The sequence below is a fragment of the Eucyclogobius newberryi genome, unplaced genomic scaffold (assembly GCF_026437365.1).
Source record: "Eucyclogobius newberryi isolate DKJ021-1_F unplaced genomic scaffold, fEucNew1.0.hap1 SCAF_9, whole genome shotgun sequence".
In the NCBI taxonomy this organism is placed as follows: domain Eukaryota; kingdom Metazoa; phylum Chordata; class Actinopteri; order Gobiiformes; family Gobiidae; genus Eucyclogobius; species Eucyclogobius newberryi.
The window spans coordinates 17,547,787-17,567,864 of record NW_027316532.1 but is presented as its reverse complement, the minus strand read 5'-3'; the positions used below and the strand labels follow the sequence as shown (position 1 = coordinate 17,567,864).

Below are 20,078 nucleotides of genomic sequence, written 5' to 3'. Positions count from 1 at the left end.
AACTCTGTGTTGGGACTCAGGTCCTGTGAAAGCAGCAGTATCTGCCTGATTTGGTCTGCAAGCTCTGATAAAGTCTGGTCTTCTTTAGGAAGCTCCACACGACTCGTCTGCCTGTTGAGCAAATATTTCATGAAGACAGTGTTATTTCCATGAGAAGAGTTTAATTTCTTGTGCTAACGTCACAGTCTGTCAAGCGGTATTTCATCTGCCTGGAAAATCTGGTTCTCCTCCTGACGAACTGGTTCTCCTCCTGAAGAACTGGTTCTCCTCTTGAAGAACTGGTTCTCCTCCTGAAGAATTGGTTCTCCTCCTGAAGAACTGGTTCTCCTCCTGAGTGGCTCCAGCTCCACTGTCTATCTCGCGTCCGTCTGTGAGAGTCAGATCCCTCCTTAACTCTCCAGGTTTCTACCTATGTAGTTTTTCCTGGCCGAGAAGGAGGGTCTAAGGACAGAGGACTCTGGAACGTCATATGACCTCTCATCCATATGGACATTGCTTAATCCGTTTTTCACTGTCGCCCTCAAAGCCAAATGTTGTTATGATTTTGGGCGTTACAAAAATAAATTGAATTGAATTGAATATTTCTGTAAAGTTTCCACGACTCTATGACACTATGACAGTTGATGTCTCCGTTTGCTGCAGTGAAAGGTCTTCTCTCAGTTGCTCGCTTTGCTCTCAGTGAAATGTGTCGTGTCTCTTCAGAAGGCGGTAAACTAATGTTGTTGTTGTTGTGTTACTTTTAATGGCGGCTGGCAGCCAACTGAAAAGATGCATTTACCCCCCATCTGGTGTTTTATGGCAGTTGGTATCCAAATTTTACATTACTGAAAGTGTTTTTCAGACTTCCTATAAGTGATCTGTTCTTCTGTATCTACCTGCGTTGCACCAATGAAATTTCCCCATGTGGGACAATAAAGGAATATCTTATCTTATATTGTTGTTGTTGTTGTTTTATGGCGGTTGGCATCCAATTGTTGCATTACCGCCAGACTTTATTCCTCAGACTTTTCGTAGTCCTCAGACTGTCGTAGTCCGTAAAAGAACTCCTTCCATTGCTTTGGTGTTACAAAGCCCATGAGGTCATGATATGTCTTTGTGACTAGAATAGTTGTTGTTGTTTCAGAGACCGACCGGCTTTATTCCAGGGAGACTCTTCTTCATCTTCCTCTCCTTCTTTGACGTTCGGTGCTTCCACCGTACAGCTTTATTCTTTAGGCTTCATTCTATAGGCTTAAATATTTCCACTGATGTCGCTGCTTGGTAGCCGTGCGTCTACGAGACTGGACGAGGACAGGAGACCACCCCCACCCCCATCTCGTCACTCTGATCACTCTGACTCCCCAAAAGCAGACCCCCATCACTCCGACTCCCATTTAGCGCCTTTAGCCTGTTTTCTATATCTGCCCAATCAAGCTCCTTTGTTCCAAGGAATCTCCCTGCAGCTTTAGCAATGATCCTGATCCTTTCAGTTCTGCTTTGAGTCTGAGCAGCACAGTTTACAACATCCACCATAAAGAGTACAAAATCCTCTCTATCCACAACCAGGGTATTCTCATTAATTCTGGAACCTGCACACTTGGGACCTCCACTCTTGAAACCTTCACACTTCTTGGGAGCCACGCTGGCCTTTCTCATTTCGCCCTGGCTGGGAGCAGCGCTGGCTCCTCTCTCTGTATTTACTCTAAACTCGTTACTTGAAACTTTCTTGACTGCATCTGCATAGGATATACCTTGAGAGACCTTCATTTTCTGCACCTCAGCAGCTCTTTTGCTAAACCTGCATCCCCCGTAGGCAGAGCTATGTTCTTCCCCACAGTTACAGCACTTCAGTTTTGCTCCCACGTCACACTTCCCATACTCGTGATCTCCTGCACATTTACCACATCTTTGCCTCCCTCTACAGACCGCTGCAATATGCCCAAAGCGCTGGCACTTAAAGCAACGCAGGGGCGGTGGAACATATGGCCTAACGTCATGGCACATGAACCCAATGAACACCTTACGAGGCAGGCACCTCCCTTCAAGTGTTACCATTACGGACAAGCTGTCACATCTTACCCCATACCGGGTCACCTTCAACCGCCTAGCGTCCACCACCATAGCTCCAGTCAAATTCTCCTTAACTTCATCCACAGACGTCGCCGTAGGGACACCTACGATAACTCCTCTGACCGTGTTTCTTTCAGCATCAGACACAAGAATGTCCTTTCCACCCAGACGTTTAGTTCCAATCGCCTTCCGTTGCTGAGCCGCGTCCTTGCACATGACCAGCAGCGAGCCATCTCTAAGGACACTCGCACTCTTGATCACTCCCACAGCTACAGTTAGGCTCTTTGACAATACCACTGAATTCCACTCCTTAAAGGATGCACTATCCTGTGCAAGCTTTATGATCACCTTACAGTCTCTGCTCTCACTCCGGATATCAATAGCTTCAGCCTCATCCTGCTGCTCATTCCCAGAACCCTCGGACGAGCTAAGGGACTTATTACGTTTCCGGGCACGTGCAGCCAGAAAAGGCTGCTCCTCCACGCCGTCCAGAACGTCTTCGACCACCGATCCACTCTCCTCCGCCATCTCCCGTCTCTCCAGACCGGAGACTACTTCACTTGGCATCCAAGTGTTGCATTACCGCCAGACTTTATTCCTCAGTCTGTACTTCTTTGGTGTTTTATGGCAGCTGGTATCCAAGCATTACTTTCCCGCCAGACTTTATTCTCTTATCTTATCTTATTACCGTCACCCACTGTATTTGTATGTCTTAGACTTTATTCTTCAGACTTAATTCTTCAGACTTAATTCTTCAGACTTTATTCTTCAGACTTAATTCTTTAGACTTTATTCTTTAGACTTTATTACCCCCTTCATCCCCTCCAAACCCTATGCATTCTTTTTTCCTTTATGAATCCTCTTTATGCTTTTATGACGTTACCATTTTTTTCTGTTGAATACAAGACGAGGCCATTTCAAGTTCATTACAATTCAGCGATCGAAGAGACAAGTCTGGCGTGGGAGAAGGCCAGCTGGAATAAAGTCTAAGGAAGAAAGTCTAAGGAATAAAGTCTAAGGAATAAAGTCTAAGGAATAAAGTCTAAGGAATAAAGTCTAAGGAATAAAGTCTAAGGAATAAAGTCTAAGGAATAAAGTCTGGCGGTAATGTAACACTTGGATACCAACCGCCATAGAACAACAACAACAACAACAACAAGCAGCGACCAAACCCGAGAGCATTGAACAATGTCGAAAAGGTGGTGCGACTATACTTCGGAGGACGACGAAGCACTTTACAATGAGGACTTCAACCTTAAGGAGGAGCTTGGTTGGTCCACCGACGAGGAGAACCGACCCTATGCAAAGACCTACAGAGAGTCACTGGCCCAAAGAAAGGAAAGGAGTCTGTTAAAAGAGAAAGATGAGTTGAATGAGCTCAGAGAACCAGGGAAGAAGGAGCTTTCTAGAGAGCTCAAAATCCATCAAGAGCAGAACAAGAAGCTGAGCATCAAAAACAACAAGGAGGATTCACGGTGCAAAATGAAGCAGATGATAGACCCTCATGAGACTGAACTGGACAAACGGGCCAGAGAAACTCAGAAGGTCCAAACTGAACTGTACAAACGGGCCAGAGAAACTCAAAAGGTCCAAACTGAACTGGACAAAGTGAAAGTTGAAAACAAACGTCTGAAATTTGAAAACGAGCTCTGCGTCAAACAGCACAAAGAGGAGAAGAGGAAGTTAGAGGACCAGAAAAAGCAGTTAACAAACGCTCATAAGATTGAACTGGACAAACGGGCCATGGAAACACAGAAGATCCAAACTGAACTGGACAAAGTTAAAGAGGAAAAAGGATTCCTGCTTGAAAAGTCCAAGAAACTTAAAAAACAGATCGCCGATATTAAAGACAGGGAGAAAAGAGTGAGCGCTGAAATGGAGGAGGAGAAGGCCACTGCTTTGAAACTGTGTGCAGAAGAGCGCCATCTGCTGGAGGAGAAGAACAGTGCACAAGCAAAAGACCTGAAGAGGGCACAGAAAGAGCTCCACCTGCTGGAGAAGAAGAACAGTGCACAAAAAATAGAACGGAAGAGGGCAGAGGAAGAGCGCCACCTGCTGGAGAAGAGTAGTGCACAAGAAAAAGATCTGAAGAGGGCAGAGGAAGAGTGCCACCTGCTGGAAAAGAAGAACAGATCACAAGAAAAAGATCTGAAAAGGGCAGAGGAAGAGCTCCATCTGCTGGAGGAGGAGAACAGTGCACAAGAAAAAGAACGGAAGAGGGCAGAGGAAGAGCCCCACCTGCTGGAGAAGAGCAGTGAACAAGAAAAAGATTTGAAAAGGGCAGAGGAAGAGCGCCATCTGCTGGAGGAGAGGAACAGTGCACAAGAAAAAGAACTGAAAAGGGCAGAGGAAGAGCGCCATCTGCTGGAGGAGAAGAACAGTGCGCAAGAAAAATATTTGAAGATGGCAGAGGAAGAGCTCCATCTGCTGGAGGAGAAGAATAGTGCACAAGAAAAAGAACTGAGGAGGGCAGACAAAGAGCGCCACCTGCTGGAGGAGAAGAACAGTACACAAGAAAAAGAACTGAGGAGGGCAGAGGAAGAGCGCTACCTGCTGGATGAGAAGAACAGTGCACAAGAAAAAGAACTGAGGAGGGCAGAGGAAGAGCGCCACCTGCTGGAGGAGAAGAATAGTGCACAAGAAGAACTGAAGAGGGTAGAGGAAGAGCGCCACCAGCTGGAGGAGAAGAACATTGCACAAGAAAAAGAACTGAGGAGGGCAGAGGAAGAGCGCCACCTGCTGGAGGAGAAGAACAGTGCACAAGAAAAAGAACTGAGGAGGGCAGAGGAAGAGCGCAACCTGCTGGAGGAGAAGAATAGTGCGCGAGAAAAAGAACTGAAAAAGGCAGAGGAAGAGCGCCATCTGCTGGAGGAGAAGAACAGTACACAAGAAAAAGAACTGAGGAGGGCAGAGGAAGAGCTCCACCTGCTGGAGGAGAAGAACAGTGCACAAGAAAAAGAATTGAAAAGGGCAGAGGAAGAGCGCCATCTGCTGGAGGAGGAAAACAGTGCACAAGAAAAAGAACTGAAAAGGGCAGAGGAAGAGCGCCATCTGCTGGAGGAGAAGAACAGTGCTCAAGAAAAAGAACTGAAAAGGGCAGAGGAAGATCGCCACCTGCTGGAGGAGGAGAGCAAAGAGCTTGAGGAGCAGCTGGATAAAGAAAGTCAGATGTGGTACAGAAAGTGTCTGCTCCTTCTCTCGTGTTTCTCATTCACTGTGTTTGGTATTATTTGTTCTTACATTGGAAAATAAAAACATTTAAATTGAAACAAAAAAGGAAACAGAATCAGAAAAGTTTTATTGCCAATGTCGGTGAACAAAATTCACAAACTAAGAACTTGTTTCAGCAGTAAGGTACAACATACAACAATCACCAATAATAATAGTAAAAAGTATAGACTGTGCTAAAATGTTAAATAAAATATGTGTAAGAATAAAAGTGAAATATATTTCACTTTTATTCTTTAAAAAAATAATAAAATTAGGGCTGGGCAAGTTAACTTGTTATTATCGCGTTAACTCATCACTTATTTAACGCGATCAATTATTTGAACGTGCTTTAACGCAGGACGAATTCCCCTGGTCCGCACTAGTTCTAAAGCCTCGTACAAACCGCTGCGGCCGAATTGCGCCCGATGCAGAATTTGAGTGTGTGTACATTAGAAAGACGCGTTCTCGCCGAGCCGGACTCATGTCCGTAGAATACAGCAGACGTGCGTCCGAGTCGTCCTGCACATGCTCAGTGGAGGAGTTGTGCTGTGCTGCTTTTCTCGTGGCGTAAATGGATTTTAATGTTGGACCATGGCTTTGGTTCATTAACTTTACAAAGTCAGCGGCTATAGGTGCCAGCCGAGGCAACCCGCCAGGGGCCCACGTGAGCAGGTCCCGACGGGGGCCCACGTGAGCAGGTCCCAACGGGCGCCGTAGCTGGGGAGATCCGCAAGAAGGGCCCGGCGCGCGTCTTTATCAGCTGAAAACGTGAATAATCTGGTGCCTTAGCAACTGGCTTAGTGCAGAGGAGTAAAAAAACACCCAGTTTTAGGAATCTTCAAACTTTTCTGGTTCTTTTCAATGCCCTGGCAGTGGCAATAAGCTTTAGTTTTGTGTTTGATAACATAGTTGAAGTTAAAATGTACACAATGTATTTATTTTTATTTAACTGGTTAAGTGTTTGTTTGCACAACTAATGTTATGGCGCTTTAGTGTCAAGTTCTAAGAATGTACAAACTGTACTGAAGTGTTTTCTGGTTTAGGGACATTTGGTACTAGACTGGTTCTGCTGCTCCTAAAATGTGTTTTGAGTGTCTAATGTAATGAGATTACAATGTTTCTGACGTTACCTCCGAAGTGGCCTGTTCATCTTTAATGATTGTGGCTCAGGATTTTGTGGCAAGTGAATACTTATATTTTACCCAACTGCTACTGAACAAAAATGCTGATACACTTTACACTTCTTTTGAATTCATTTTGAATTTTGCACGTACAAATGCGATTAATTGTGATTAATCAGGGAAATAATGAAATTAATCGCGATTAAAAATTTGAATCGTTGCCCAGCCCTAAATAAAATATGTGTAAGAATAAAAGTAAAATATATTATATTTCACTTTTATTCTTACACATATTTTTTTTAACATGTATCGGATTTTGCTGAACTGATCTTGCTGTATACAACACCTCTTGCACCATATTGTCTCCTTGTTTGTGTTCCCTCCATGAGCCGAACTTCTCGTCACTTCAGCCCAACATCATTAAATATAATCACTGTTTAATACATACTACATAATTGGTGAGCTAGCCAGGAGGGATTTGGAAGTTTTTTATTCACACTGGGGCCATTTTTGGTAATTTTTGTTGTTTTGTTATAATATTTCAATATGGATGTGTTTTTGACACGGGGGATCAAAGTACCAAACACAACTGTATTGGTTAAATCTGATTCAGGAACTGTAGATGTGGAAGAGGCTGCAACATACACTATATGGTCAAATTAATAGAACTGAAATAATATCTGATTCAGCGTCATAATTGGATGGGTCACTTATTGTTGAGTTTAGTAGCGGTGTTGCGTTGCTAACCTGCGCCCAATTCTTCCATACACATTGAATCTGGTAGATAAAAAATAAACCAATTTAATCTCAGAGTTGTCAACGGTTTACACAGAGCATGTCACAAAGAATAAAACAAAATCTTAATCTTACTTAAAGGTTCAATGGACGATTTTTTTGGGCCCAAATCTGAGTCTTATTTCCTCGTGGCGTGGACTGCCGATTAGTCCTGCCACGCATCAATCATAAAACGCACCTACCGCTCACCTGCAGCCGCGTGCGGCTCGTCCCCACGTTTCCGCGTGTCTAAGCGCATTGATCTATCATAATATAGTTCCCTCAGTGTACGGGACAAAATGAAGATGGAGAAAGACAGTTCGAGCTGACTCAGAAGTAGACGGAAATCTACGGGAGACAAGAGATGCGATGCGATCTGTCGCAACTAATAAACAAACACACGTGTGTGTTGTATCAGTCCGCACGGGGGTGTGCGCATTCGCACTTCTGCCTGAGTTCTCAAATCGCCAAAAAATCGTCCATTGCGCCTTTAACCTGTTACCATCCACCTGTGCGCCAGCGCGCATTTTCCAAATTAGAAAAGTTCTATTACATCATCACTTTTATTTCTGTGGTCAATACCAGCAAGTTATACATCATTTTAAAGGTTATTTTCTCAACAAAACGAATATGTTGTTGATTTACAGTGAATAATATGCCCAATAAGCAATTGCCAATAGTTTTTACAAACACATGTCCTACCTGTTTGCTGTTTATGACGGACGAAACGGATTTCAATCTGTACATTCTTGTACTCAGTCTCTCCATAAGGAACCATTGAAAAACAATATCCACTTGTATTTTTCCTGAAGTTATCCGATTTTGAGATATTGTCAAGTAAACAAAGTTTTACTGCATACAAGCATTTCTCCGTCCATAACAAATTACCTGTTTGACTTATAAGATGGTGTTTGGCATCCATGTTTTCTACAGCCTCCGCAAAAAAATGCGCCGCTTCCGACGCACGCATCCATGTTTGTTTACGTCCACTTAGCGCGTGCTTGAGATGATGTAGAAGACTTTGATTGACATATTATTCTAGCCAATAAGAATAGCTTAGGAATGCGAGGTGGGACTTAGGGTTTCCTCACAAAGCATCGTCTCTGTTCACGTGCGTAAAGGCTGTCAGGGCCTAGATTTTTCGGCAGGAGGCGACTAGATTTTACGCATCACGTTTTCTGATTTTATTAGCCTTTTGGACGCGCATTTTGTTAGATATATATATATATATTATTATACCAATACAAAAATAAAATAAAAATATTATTAAATATATATATATTATATAAATTTTTTTTTCACCTCGATATGTGTCTGACCGTGGCTAAACCAGTTACATGTCTACCCAGAGTTATTCACAGATTCTGAAAGTGTGAATTCAAAGCTTTCCAATGATGTCTCACTCATGTAGATCTGATAATATTTGAGTAAGTTGTGGTCATTTGAATGTAAACAACTCTCAAACCCATTCACTGAGAAAACGGCTTCCAAAGTTTCTCACCGGAGTGAGCCCAGAGTCACAGGGGGGCTCATTTGCATCTCATTGAGATAAGCCCTCCCCCCTGTCACACTGACACCACCTCCCCCTACAGCTGTCACTGAAGACTCAAGAGGAGTGTTGTTATTGATGGTAACTGGACTTGAATCAGAATTAGAAGTTACTGTATTCAAATGGAAATACTTGGATTACAAAAGGCCCTGAATAGAATCAAAGAATCAGAATCAGAATAGGGTTCATTGCATTTGTCGATAAACATAATTCACAGGTGATTCAGTGCAACACAAACAACAACAAAAATAAGATAAGATAAGATAGCCTTTAATGTTACAACGCAGTAGATACAGGGGGAAAGGACAGATAACTTATAGGAAGTTTAAAAAAACACTTTTAATAGAAGAACTCTTATAAACAGATGCCAGGGCCAGGTATACGAACTGCAACGGGTCCATGGCTTTGAATATATGAGATATGAGATAATAGATATGATATTTACACCACCAGAGTCCAATTACATCAGAGATCACATCCTCATCCTCTTCTTCGTCTGTGCACTCTTCTGTGCTGTGACTCTCGGCGCTGGGCATGTGATGTCTTTTGCCTCGTCAGCACAGAAAGGCCTGATTTTTTTCATGCAGGTAGGTCTGCCTGTCAAAGTTCTGTCCAGGTGGGACCAGGACATGGAGATTGTCAACCGGAGGCAGAACAGCTGAATTGCGTAGTAGCTGAAATTCCACTGGTTCTGCTTCACAGTGACTTTTCGCAAGCACCACACCTGGTCTCTTGGCATCAAAGCTGTAAACAAATAACAGGACATTTAAGAAATGGCTAACTATTTCACATAACACTCATTAACTTTTTTTTTTTTTTTTTAACACAATGTGAGTTTCAATATAAATACCTGAAGTGCTGATAACTCTTGATCTTTGGAAGCCGTCTGAAGAAGTGGGATATTGAGGTGAGACTCAGGAGAGCTGTTTTCCACTACCTGATGACAAGGGCGACAATGTAAAAAAATGAGAACAGAGGAAACATATCTTAAGCAGAGAGCAGCACTGAAGTTTTGCCAGGCTAATGTTTACACATTACAGTAGTCAAATAATATAAACTAACCTCATTGACGTCTTCCAAAGTGTCAACCCTGGTCTTCATGTATGCTCGCTTGATAAGTCCAAAGCCGCAATCAGGGGAGAATTTGGTGTGGCCAGCAATGAGGAAGTGGATGTCCATTGTGTAGTGAAGCTTGGCCCCGGCTGCAGAGGGTTGGACGGAAAGTGTATCTGTAGTAGACAGAGAGAGAAAGGAGATTAGATTAATACATGTAACATTTGATTAAGACATATATGTCTCTATAATTGCTATTCTGCATTTGCACTATTATTAGTACCTGCTGTGCAAAGTCAAAGCTGTAATGCATCCTGATGTCTTTGCTTGCTGGCGAGTGAGCTGGTGAGGGTCCGAAAGACAGCACATTAGATTATGTTGTAGAGATCTGTGCGTGGCCTGCAGCTTCTGATGTGTGGGAGAAGCTGTTTCCACAGTGATCTGAAGCTTGATGTACAAACTGCAGGCTCACCTGAAAAACAGATGTTGCTTATGGTTAATTATACTCTAATCATTAAAACATGAAAATCACCAAAATAATGTTTTACACTTACCACGCTCCTTAGCAGACTTCACGTAGAGACAGGTCATGTCAGTCAGGGTGTCTTTGCCAATTCTGAAAAGGGAAAAAAAGGATTAGGGTTAACAGTAATATGGGAATAACACACTTCACAGATAACAGTTCACATTGTGACGTTAACGGTGTATTTAAGATGCAAAACGCGGAGATATTGGGACATCTGCCCTCGGCTAGCGGGGCTAGCTAGCTCACTTGAGATAACACTGCTCGTAAAAGCAAAACACTTGCAGAACAGCACACCAAAACATAAACATACACTCGAGTTTAAAACCGGCGCACATTAAAGTGATTAAAAGCGGGTGTTTTAGTCGCAAAGCTTACCTGGTTCAGCCGTCCTGTTGTCTCTCCCAACACCGTGCACAGAGAGACACACAGGAAGCTGATAATGGCCAGGCAAGCGCGTGATTGGTTCGAGTGACGCAGTGCGTGCGTGACGTGCAACGTACGTAAGCCACGTGACCAGAAGTGGTATCGGGAGTTGTAGTTTTTTTCTCTTCCCACGCCGAAAAATAACCTGATAACATAGCAAAGTTTAGCTTACAACTTAGCTCCGAATAGCTGCGTTTAGCTCCAGGCTGTGGGGCTAACAGCCCCACAATATGACAATAACAATATGACCAAACAGCTTTGCGAGGCAGGTGGGTCAGGAGAAATACCATCAGAAATTGTGGATGCCATTTGCCAGAGCTGCTTAGTGAGAATGTATACACCCCTCGACCCTGGTCAAACGACGTTGACTCTGGTCTCTCACTGCCACTGTTGACACCCTTCCTGACACTTTCACAGGGGAGTTCTATGGCCTGCCAGTCATTCCAGTCTTGTCTCACGACAATCTTCAAGAACAGCAGAGAGCGGACCTTGCCATTCGTGAGGTTATCCATCAGCTCGAGACCGGTGAGAACGTGCCACCCATAGCTCGTGATGAATTGCCAGAACTTCTTCTGCTGCTGTGAGAGTGGAACAGGGTGGAGTTGGAAGATGGACTTCTGTGCCAGAGGAGACAAACGCTTAATTTACAGTTGGTCCTTCCACCAGCCCTGCGTCCCACTGTTTTCAAGAACCTGCATCATGACATCGGGCACATGGGGATTGAGAGGACGCTTGACCTGGTGCGCCAGCAATTCTTCTGGCCCAAGATGGCAGCTGAAGTTGAGAACACTATCAATACTTGTGGCAGAGGCGAAAAGCACAAGTGGAGAAAGCTGCTCCTCTAGTCAACATAAAAACAAGCCGCCCACTTGAACTTCTGTGCATGGATTTTCTCACACTTGAACCAGACAGTAGTAACACAAAGGACATTTTAGTTCTCACAGATAACAGTTGATATTCCCACTGCCAACCAGAAGGCCCAAACTGTTGCAATATGCCTTTGGAATGATTCCATTGTGCATTACGGAATTCCAGAGCGCATCCACTCAGACCAGGGCCCAGAGTTTGAGTCCAAACTCGTCAAAGAACTATTACCGGCATCATAAAAAGCAAAACCACTCCGTACCACCCACGGGCAAATCTGGTTGAGCGGTTCAACCGCACCTTGCTTGTAATGCTCGAGACTTTGTAACCTAAGCAGAAGTCACAGTGGCGGCAGCACGTGAAACCTTTAGTCCATCTGTACAAGTGTACAAGAAATGACGTTACAGACTAAATCAGGTCTGTTTGCTGCAGTGAAAAGTCGTCTCTCAGTTGCTCCCTTTGCTCTCAGTGAAATGTGTCACGTCTCTTCAGAAGGCGGCGAACTAATGTTGTTGTTGTTGTTGTTGTTGTTTTATGGCGGTTGGCATCCAAGTGTTGCATTACCGCCAGACTTTATTCCTCAGACTTTGTCGTAGTCCTCAGACTCTGTCGTAGTCCGTAAAAGTTCTCCTTCCATTGCTTTGGTGTTACAAAGCCCATGAGGTCATGATATGTCTTTGTGACTAGAATAGTTGTTGTTGTTTCAGACAACAACCGGCTTTATTCCAGGGAGACTCTTCTTCATCTTCCTCTCCTTCTTTGACGTTCGGTGCTTCCACCGTACAGCTTTATTCTTTAGGCTTCATTCTATAGGCTTTAATATTTCCACTGATGTCGCTGCTTGGTAGCCGTGCGTCTACGAGACTGGACGAGGACAGGAGACCACCCCCACCCCCATCTCGTCACTCTGATCACTCTGACTCCCCAAAAGCAGACCCCCATCACTCCGACTCCCATTTAGCGCCTTTAGCCTGTTTTCTATATCTGCCCAATCAAGCTCCTTTGTTCCAAGGAATCTCCCTGCAGCTTTAGCAATGATCCTGATCCTTTCAGTTCTGCTTTGAGTCTGAGCAGCACAGTTTACAACATCCACCATAAAGAGTACAAAATCCTCTCTATCCACAACCAGGGTATTCTCATTAATTCTGGAACCTGCACACTTGGGACCTCCACTCTTGAAACCTTCACACTTCTTGGGAGCCACGCTGGCCTTTCTCATTTCGCCCTGGCTGGGAGCAGCGCTGGCTCCTCTCTCTGTATTTACTCTAAACTCGTTACTTGAAACTTTCTTGACTGCATCTGCATAGGATATATCTTGAGAGACCTTTATTTTCTGCACCTCAGCAGCTCTTTTGCTAAACCTGCATCCCCCGTAGGCAGAGCTATGTTCTTCCCCACAGTTACAGCACTTCAGTTTTGCACCCACGTCACACTTCCCATACTCATGATCTCCTGCACATTTACCACATCTTTGCTTCCCTCTACAGACCGCTGCAATATGCCCAAAGCGCTGGCACTTAAAGCAACGCAGGGGCGGCGGAACATATGGCCTGACGCTATAGCACATGTACCCAATGAACACCTTACTAGGCAGGCACCTCCCTTCAAGTGTTACCATTACCGACAAGCTGTCACATCTTACCCCAAACCGGGTCACCTTCAAACGCCTAGCGTCCACCACCGTAACTCCAGTCAAATTCTCCTTAACTTCATCCACAGACGTCGCCGTAGGGACACCTACGATAACTCCTCTGACCGTGTTTCTTTCAGCATCAGACACAAGAATGTCCTTTCCACCCAGACGTTTAGTTCCAATCGCCTTCCGTTGCTGAGCCGCGTCCTTGCACACGACCAGCAGCGAGCCATCTCTAAGGACACTCGCACTCTTGATCACTCCCACAGCTACAGTTAGGCTCTTTGACAATGTCACTGAATTCCACTCCTTAAAGGATGCACTATCCTGTGCAAGCTTTATGATCACCTTACAGTCTCTGCTCTCACCCCGGATATCAATAGCTTCAGCCTCATCCTGCTGCTCATTCCCAGAACCCTCGGACGAGCTAAGGGACTTTTTACGTTTCCGGGCACGTGCAGGCAGAAAAGGCTGCTCCTCCACGCCGTCCAGAATGTCTTCCATCCCCGATCCACTCTCCTCCGCCATCTCCCGTCTCTCCAGACCGGGTGTTGAGCAAGGTCTCCTCATGTTGTTGTTATTGATGCTTTTAATGGCGGCTGGCAGCCAACGGCAAAGGGCAATATTGTGTATCCATAGCAAAATTAGCATTATTTTTGCCTTGATGACAACAGCGTTCTTTTTGCCTTTATGAATCCTCTTTTTGCCTTCATGACATCAGCATTATTTTCCTGTTAAATGGGTGTGTTGAAGGATGTTGTCATCAAGGCAAAAGAAGAATAAAGCCTGGCGGTAATGTAACAATTGGATGCCAACCGCCATAAAACAACAACCTGAGGAATAAAGTCTGGCGGTAATGCAACACTTGGATGCCAACCGCCATAAAACAACAACAACAACAACAACAACAACAACAACAAAGTCTGGCGGTAATGCAACAATTGGATGCCAACCGCCATAAAACGACAACAACAACAACAACAACAACAACCAAAGAAGAAGAAGAAGGATGAGGAGGCAGAGGATGATCTAATGTGCTTGGAATTCGTGGGCTTTGAAACGCCAAAATTAGTAGAAGGAGAACTGAAGAATGGAGTCTATTGGATAAAGTCTATTGGATAAAGTCTGAGGAATAAAGTCTGGGTCTAAAGAATAAAGTCTAAAGTCTAACCACAGTAGGTGGCGGTAATGTAACACTTGGATACCAACCGCCATAAAACCAACAACAAAGTCTGTCGCGCACGTGCTAATTCGCTGTTCGGCCTATGAAAGAGAAAGGACCGGGTAGGCCTTGTGGTTTCAGAGTAAAAGGCAGGAATTCAATCTGCAAAATATTCTAGTCACAGGGTTTGTGTAAGGCTGTAGTTGCTTACTTATATAACAGGGTTGGGCAGACGTTTATAGACTTGGTGTGTGTTGAAGGATGTGCCGAGGATGAGGAGGAAGAAGATGATCTATTGTGCTTGGAACTCGTGTGCTTGGAACTCATGTGCTTTGAACTTGTGGGCTTTGAAACACCAAAGTAGTAGGAGAATTGATGAATGAAGTATATTGGATAAACTCTAAAGAATACAGTCTGGCGTGGGAGAAGGCCAGCTGGAATAAAATCTAAGGAATAAAGTCTGGCGGTAATGTAACACTTAGATACCAACCGCCCTAAAACACCAAAGAAGAATTACAATTCAGTAATCGAAGAGACAAGCAGCGACCAAACCCGAGAGCACTGAACAATGTCGAAAAGGTGGTGCGACTATACTTCGGAAGACGACGAAGCACTTTACAATGAGGACTTCAACCTCAAGGAGGAGCTTGGTTGGTCCACCGACGAGGAGAACCGACCCTATGCAAAGACCTACAGAGAGTCACTGGCCCAAAGAAAGGAAAGGAGTCTGTTGAAAGAGAAAAACATGTTGAAGGAGCTCGGAGAACCAGGGAAGAAGGAGCTTTCTAGGGAGCTCAAAATCCCACAGCAGAAAAAAAAGCTCAAAAATGAGCTGAGCATCAAAAACAACAAAGAGGATTCACAGCGCAAAATGAAGCAGATAATAGACCCGCATGAGACTGAACTGGACAAACGGGCCAGAGAAACACAGAAGGTCCAAACTGAACTGGACAAACGGCCCAGAGAAACACAGAAGGTCCAAACTGAACTGGACAAACGGCTCAGAGAAACACAGAAGGTCCAAACGGAACTGGACAAACGGCCCAGAGAAACACAGAAGGTCCAAACTGAACTGGACAAAGTGAAAGACGAAAACAAACGTCTGAAACTTGAAAATGAGCTCTGCGTCAAACGGCACAAAGAGGAGAAGAGGAAGTTAGAGGACCAGAAAAAGCAGTTAACAAACGCTCATAAGATTGAACTCGACAAACGAGCCATGGAAACACAGAAGATCCAAACTGAACTGGACAAACGAGCCATGGAAACACAGAAGATCCAAACTGAACTGGACAAACAGGCCATGGAAACACAGAAGGTCCAAACTGAACTGGACAAACGGGCCGTGGAAACACAGAAGGTCCAAACTGAACTAGAAAAACGGGCCGTGGAAACACAGAAGGTCCAAACTGAACTGGACAAAGTTGAAGAGGAAAAAGGATTCCTGCTTGACGAGTCCAAGAAACTTAAAAAACAGATCGCCGATATTAAAGACAGGGAGAAAAGAGTGAGCGCTGAAATTGAGGAGGAGAAGGCCACTGCTTTGAAACTGTGTGCAGAAGAGCGCCATCTGCTGGAGGAGAAGAACAGTGTACAAGAAAAAGACCTGAAGAGGGCACAGAAAGAGCTCCACCTGCTGGAGAAGAAGAACAGTGCAAAAGAAAAAGAACTGAGGAGGGCAGAGGAAGAACACCATCTGCTGGAGGAGACGAACAGCGCAAAAGACCAAGAGCTGAGGAGGGCAGAGGAAGAGCGCCAACTGCTGGAGGAGAAGAACAGTGCACAAGAAATAGAACTGAGAAGGGCAGAGGAAGAGCGCCACCAGCTGGAGGAGAAGAACAGTGCACAAGAAAAAGAACTGAGGAGGGCAGAGGAAGAGCGCCATCTGCTGGAGGAGAAGAACAGTGAACAAGAAAAAGAACTGAGAAAGGCAAACGAAGAGCGCCATCTGCTGGAGGAGAATAACAGTGCACAAGAAAAAGAACTGAGAAGGATAGACGAAGAGCGCCATCTGCTGGAGGAGAAGAACAGTGCACAAGAAAAAGAACTGAGAAGGGCAGACGAAGAGCGCCATCTGCTGGAGGAGAAGAACAGTGCACAAGAAAAAGAACTAAGAAGGATAGACGAAGAGCGCCATCTGCTGGAGGAGAAGAACAGTGCACAAGAAAAAGAACTGAGAAGGGCAGAGGAAGAGCTCCACCTGCTGGAGGAGAAGAACAGTGATCAAGAAAAAGAGCTGAGGAAGGCAGAGGAAGAGCGCCATCTGCTGGAGGAGAAGAACAGTGCACAAGACCAAGAGCTGAGGAGCGCAGAAGAAGAGCGCCACCTGCTGGAGGAGAAGAACAGTGCACAAGAAAAAGAACTGAGAAGGGCAGAGGAAGAGCTCCACCTGCTGGAGGAGAAGAATAGTGATCAAGAAAAAGAGCTGAGGAAGGCAGAGGAAGAGCGCCATCTGCTGGAGGAGATGAACAGTGCACAAGACCAAGAGCTGAGGAGCGCAGAAGAAGAGCGCCACCTGCTGGAGGAAATGTGCAAAGAACTAGAGGAGCAGCTGGATAAAGAAAGTCGGAAGTGGTATAGAAAGCTACCATTCTGCTAATTGAGTGACAACCATTATTTGTTCTGCTTACTCTATTGAGTAAGTATTGTCTGCTCTCTCTGGTCATGTTTCTCTTTCACTGTGTTCTTATATCAAAAAATAAAAACATTTAAATTGAAACAAAAAGGAAACTTTTGTGTCAATCAGAATCAGAAAAGTTTTATTGTCATTGTCGGTGAACAAAATTCACTGAGAACTTGCTTCGACTTAAGGTGCAATATACAACAATGACCAATAATAATAGTAAGTATAAACTGAGCTAAAATATTACATAAAATATGTGTAAGAATAAAAGTGAAATACACTTTGTTTGGCTTATTTAAATTTAGTGAAGGGGTTTATTTGAATAGTTGAAAACTGCCTGGTAAAACCTCTGTCTCTGCCTCTTGATCTGGGAGTATATATTTAGTAATGGGGTAATAGCTGGGCAGGGTATTCCGAGACCTGAAAGGACTAGTCTCTGGTCAAAAATTGAGTGTTATAATGTCTTCTATAAAGCTCTTTCCAGTTGGTCTCTCTCCAACGATTCCTGGCATCAAGGTCGCTGAAGTCTCAGAAAGAGATGCTTCCACAGAATATTGTCAAATTTGGTATTGCGACAGTGTCTGCTGACATCCAGAGATATCCAGTTGCCTTAGCAAACTGAGGAGGAGCTCCGGTGGAAGAGCTGGTAGACCAAAGGCTGCAGGCAAAGCCATGGTTTCTCTAGCAGCAGAAATCAGAGGATATGCCAGATGATATGGACTGCTGAGAGAGAGGAGGGTCTGAGGGACTGCTTCAGCACCACTGTCTGGACTGAGATTTATGACCCACATGGGGAGGACATCAACACTAAACAATAAACTTCTGTTTTAAAAACACTGTAGCCTCCCGGACGACGCAGTGTTTTCCAAACAAAAAGCCGTGAATTAACCGTGAATTGAAAGCTTTGCTGAAGGAGAAGAAGAGAGCTTTCACCCATTCCTCTTCACACCTCCGCCTCGGCCCATCAGCTCACCATTCCATCCGGACTCACCCATCCCCCCAGTGCACAGTCCCCCTGCCAACCACTGACTGTCACAGCAGCACAGGTGAGGAGAGAGATAAAGAGGATTAAAGTAAGGAAGGCAGCAGGACCTGACGGCATCAGCCCCAGGCTCCTTAAGTCCTGCGCAGATGAACTGTGTGGAGTTATGGAGCATGTCTTCAACACGAGCCTGAAGCTGAGGGTGGTACCACAGGTCTGGAAGACATCCTGTCTGATACCAGTGCCCAAGACATCGCGCACCAAAGACCTCAACAGCTTCAGGCCGGTGGCTCTCACGTCCCATATGATGAAGACACTGGAGCGGCTGTTCCTAGACCACCTCCGCTCCACCGTGGGCTCAGCCATGGACCCTTTCACCTGGAGAAGCCCGACAGCGCTGTGAGGATTTTGTTCTTTGATCTATCCAGTGCCTTCAACATCATCAGCCGCTGCTCTGAGGGAGAAGCTGGAGACGGCTGGTGTGGAGTACGACCTGGCAGAGTGGATCCTGGACTACCTCACAGACCGACCCCAGTTTGTGAGAGCCCGGGACTGTGTGTCTGACACTCTGACCTGCAGGGTGGGGGCGCCCCAGGGCACCGTCCTCGCGCCCTTTCTCTTCACCCTCTACACTGCAGACTTTAGACACGACACGGACAGCTGTGTCCTGCAGAAGTTCTCTGATGACTCTGCCATCATCGGACTCATCACGGACGATGACGATGTGGAGTACAGAGGACTGGCGCAGGACTTTGTGGACTGGTGTCTGGAACCATCTCCTCATCAACGCGGGGAAGACCAAGGAGATGGTGGTGGACTTTCGCAGATGCCACTCTGCTGCCCCCTCACCAGTGAACATCCAGGGACGGGACATTGAGAGAGTGGACTCATACAAGTACCTGGGTGTTCATCTGAACCACAAACTGGACTGGACTCACAACACAGACTGTACAGGAAGAGCCAGAGTCGGCTCTACCTCCTGAGGATATTCAGGTCTTTTGGAGTGACAGGGCCACTCCTGAAGACCTTCTACAACTCTGTGGTGGCATCAGCCCTCCTGTACGGTGTGGCCTGCTGGAGCAGCAGCATCACAGAGAGGGAGAGGAAGAAGCTGGACAAAGCTCCGTCCTGGGCTGTGCTCTGGACTCGGTGCAGGACAGAAGGGTCCTGGCTAAACTCACATCTATGCTGGACCATGAATCTCACCCCCTGCAGGACACTCTGTCCGCTCTGGAGAGCAGCTTCAGTGACAGACTGAGCCACCCTCGCTGTGTGAAGGAGATGTTTCACAGGTCTTTCCTTCCTTCTGCTGTCAGACTTTATAACAAACACTGTTAGCCCTGAACTTGTGTAATTCAGCTTCATAATCAGAATCAGAAAAGTTTTATTACCATTGTCAAGTAACACAAATCACAAACATAGGAACTTGTCTTGTTGATTCGGTGCAACATAAAACAATGAATAAGTCAAAAAAGAAACAATTTAAATCTGCTATGGGATAAGAATAACAATAAGCTATCAGACAATAATAAGAAAAAATAAAAATGTTTAATATGTACACACATTTACAGTTGAGTTTACATATGTAGTGCAGAAAGTGAACAGTGAGTAATTAAATTATGGTTAAAGTGACAATGTTTAAGAAGTGTTTATGAGTCCAACTGCAGAGGGAAATAAACTGTTCTTGTGGCGGGAGGTCTGGTCCGGATGGACTGTATCCTCCTGCCTGAGGGGAGTGGCCTCCTGCCTGAGGGGAGTGGCCTCCTGCCTGAGGGGAGTGGCCTCCTGCCTGAGGGGTGTGGCTCGAATAGTCCGTGTCCATGGTGAGAAGGGTCGGCTGTGATCCGACCTGCTCGTCCCAGAGTCCTGTAGACGTACAGGTCCTGCAGAGATGGAAGTCTGCAGCCGACCGTGGTTGGGTTGGCAGAGGTGGCCACAGTAGGGGAGGGGGTGTCAAATCTACAGTAGAAGGAGTTGCTGGGCCAGTTTTCTGTCTTCCGTGGAAGGGGGGGCTCTGGGCTTGTAGTTTGTGAGAAGCCGGAGCCCACTCCACACAGAGGCGGGGTTGTTGTTGGAGAACTGCTGCTTCAGAGGCGTATTGTACTGAGATCT

The 20,078-nt window shown here is 45.3% G+C and overlaps 2 protein-coding genes across 2 annotated transcripts in view; both read left to right on the top strand.

Moving 5' to 3' along the window:
• The window catches only part of axdnd1 (axonemal dynein light chain domain containing 1), a 49,667-nt gene that overhangs the window by 28,876 nt on the left and 713 nt on the right, over positions 1-20,078 (top strand). The window lies entirely within an intron of this gene.
• On the top strand, positions 3,238-17,606 carry LOC140354261 (uncharacterized). The gene is made up of 4 exons (XM_072439210.1): positions 3,238-5,212; positions 11,123-11,230; positions 14,967-16,832; positions 17,563-17,606. Exons 1-4 carry the CDS (start codon positions 3,238-3,240, stop codon positions 17,604-17,606), a joined length of 3,993 nt encoding a protein of 1,330 aa, XP_072295311.1.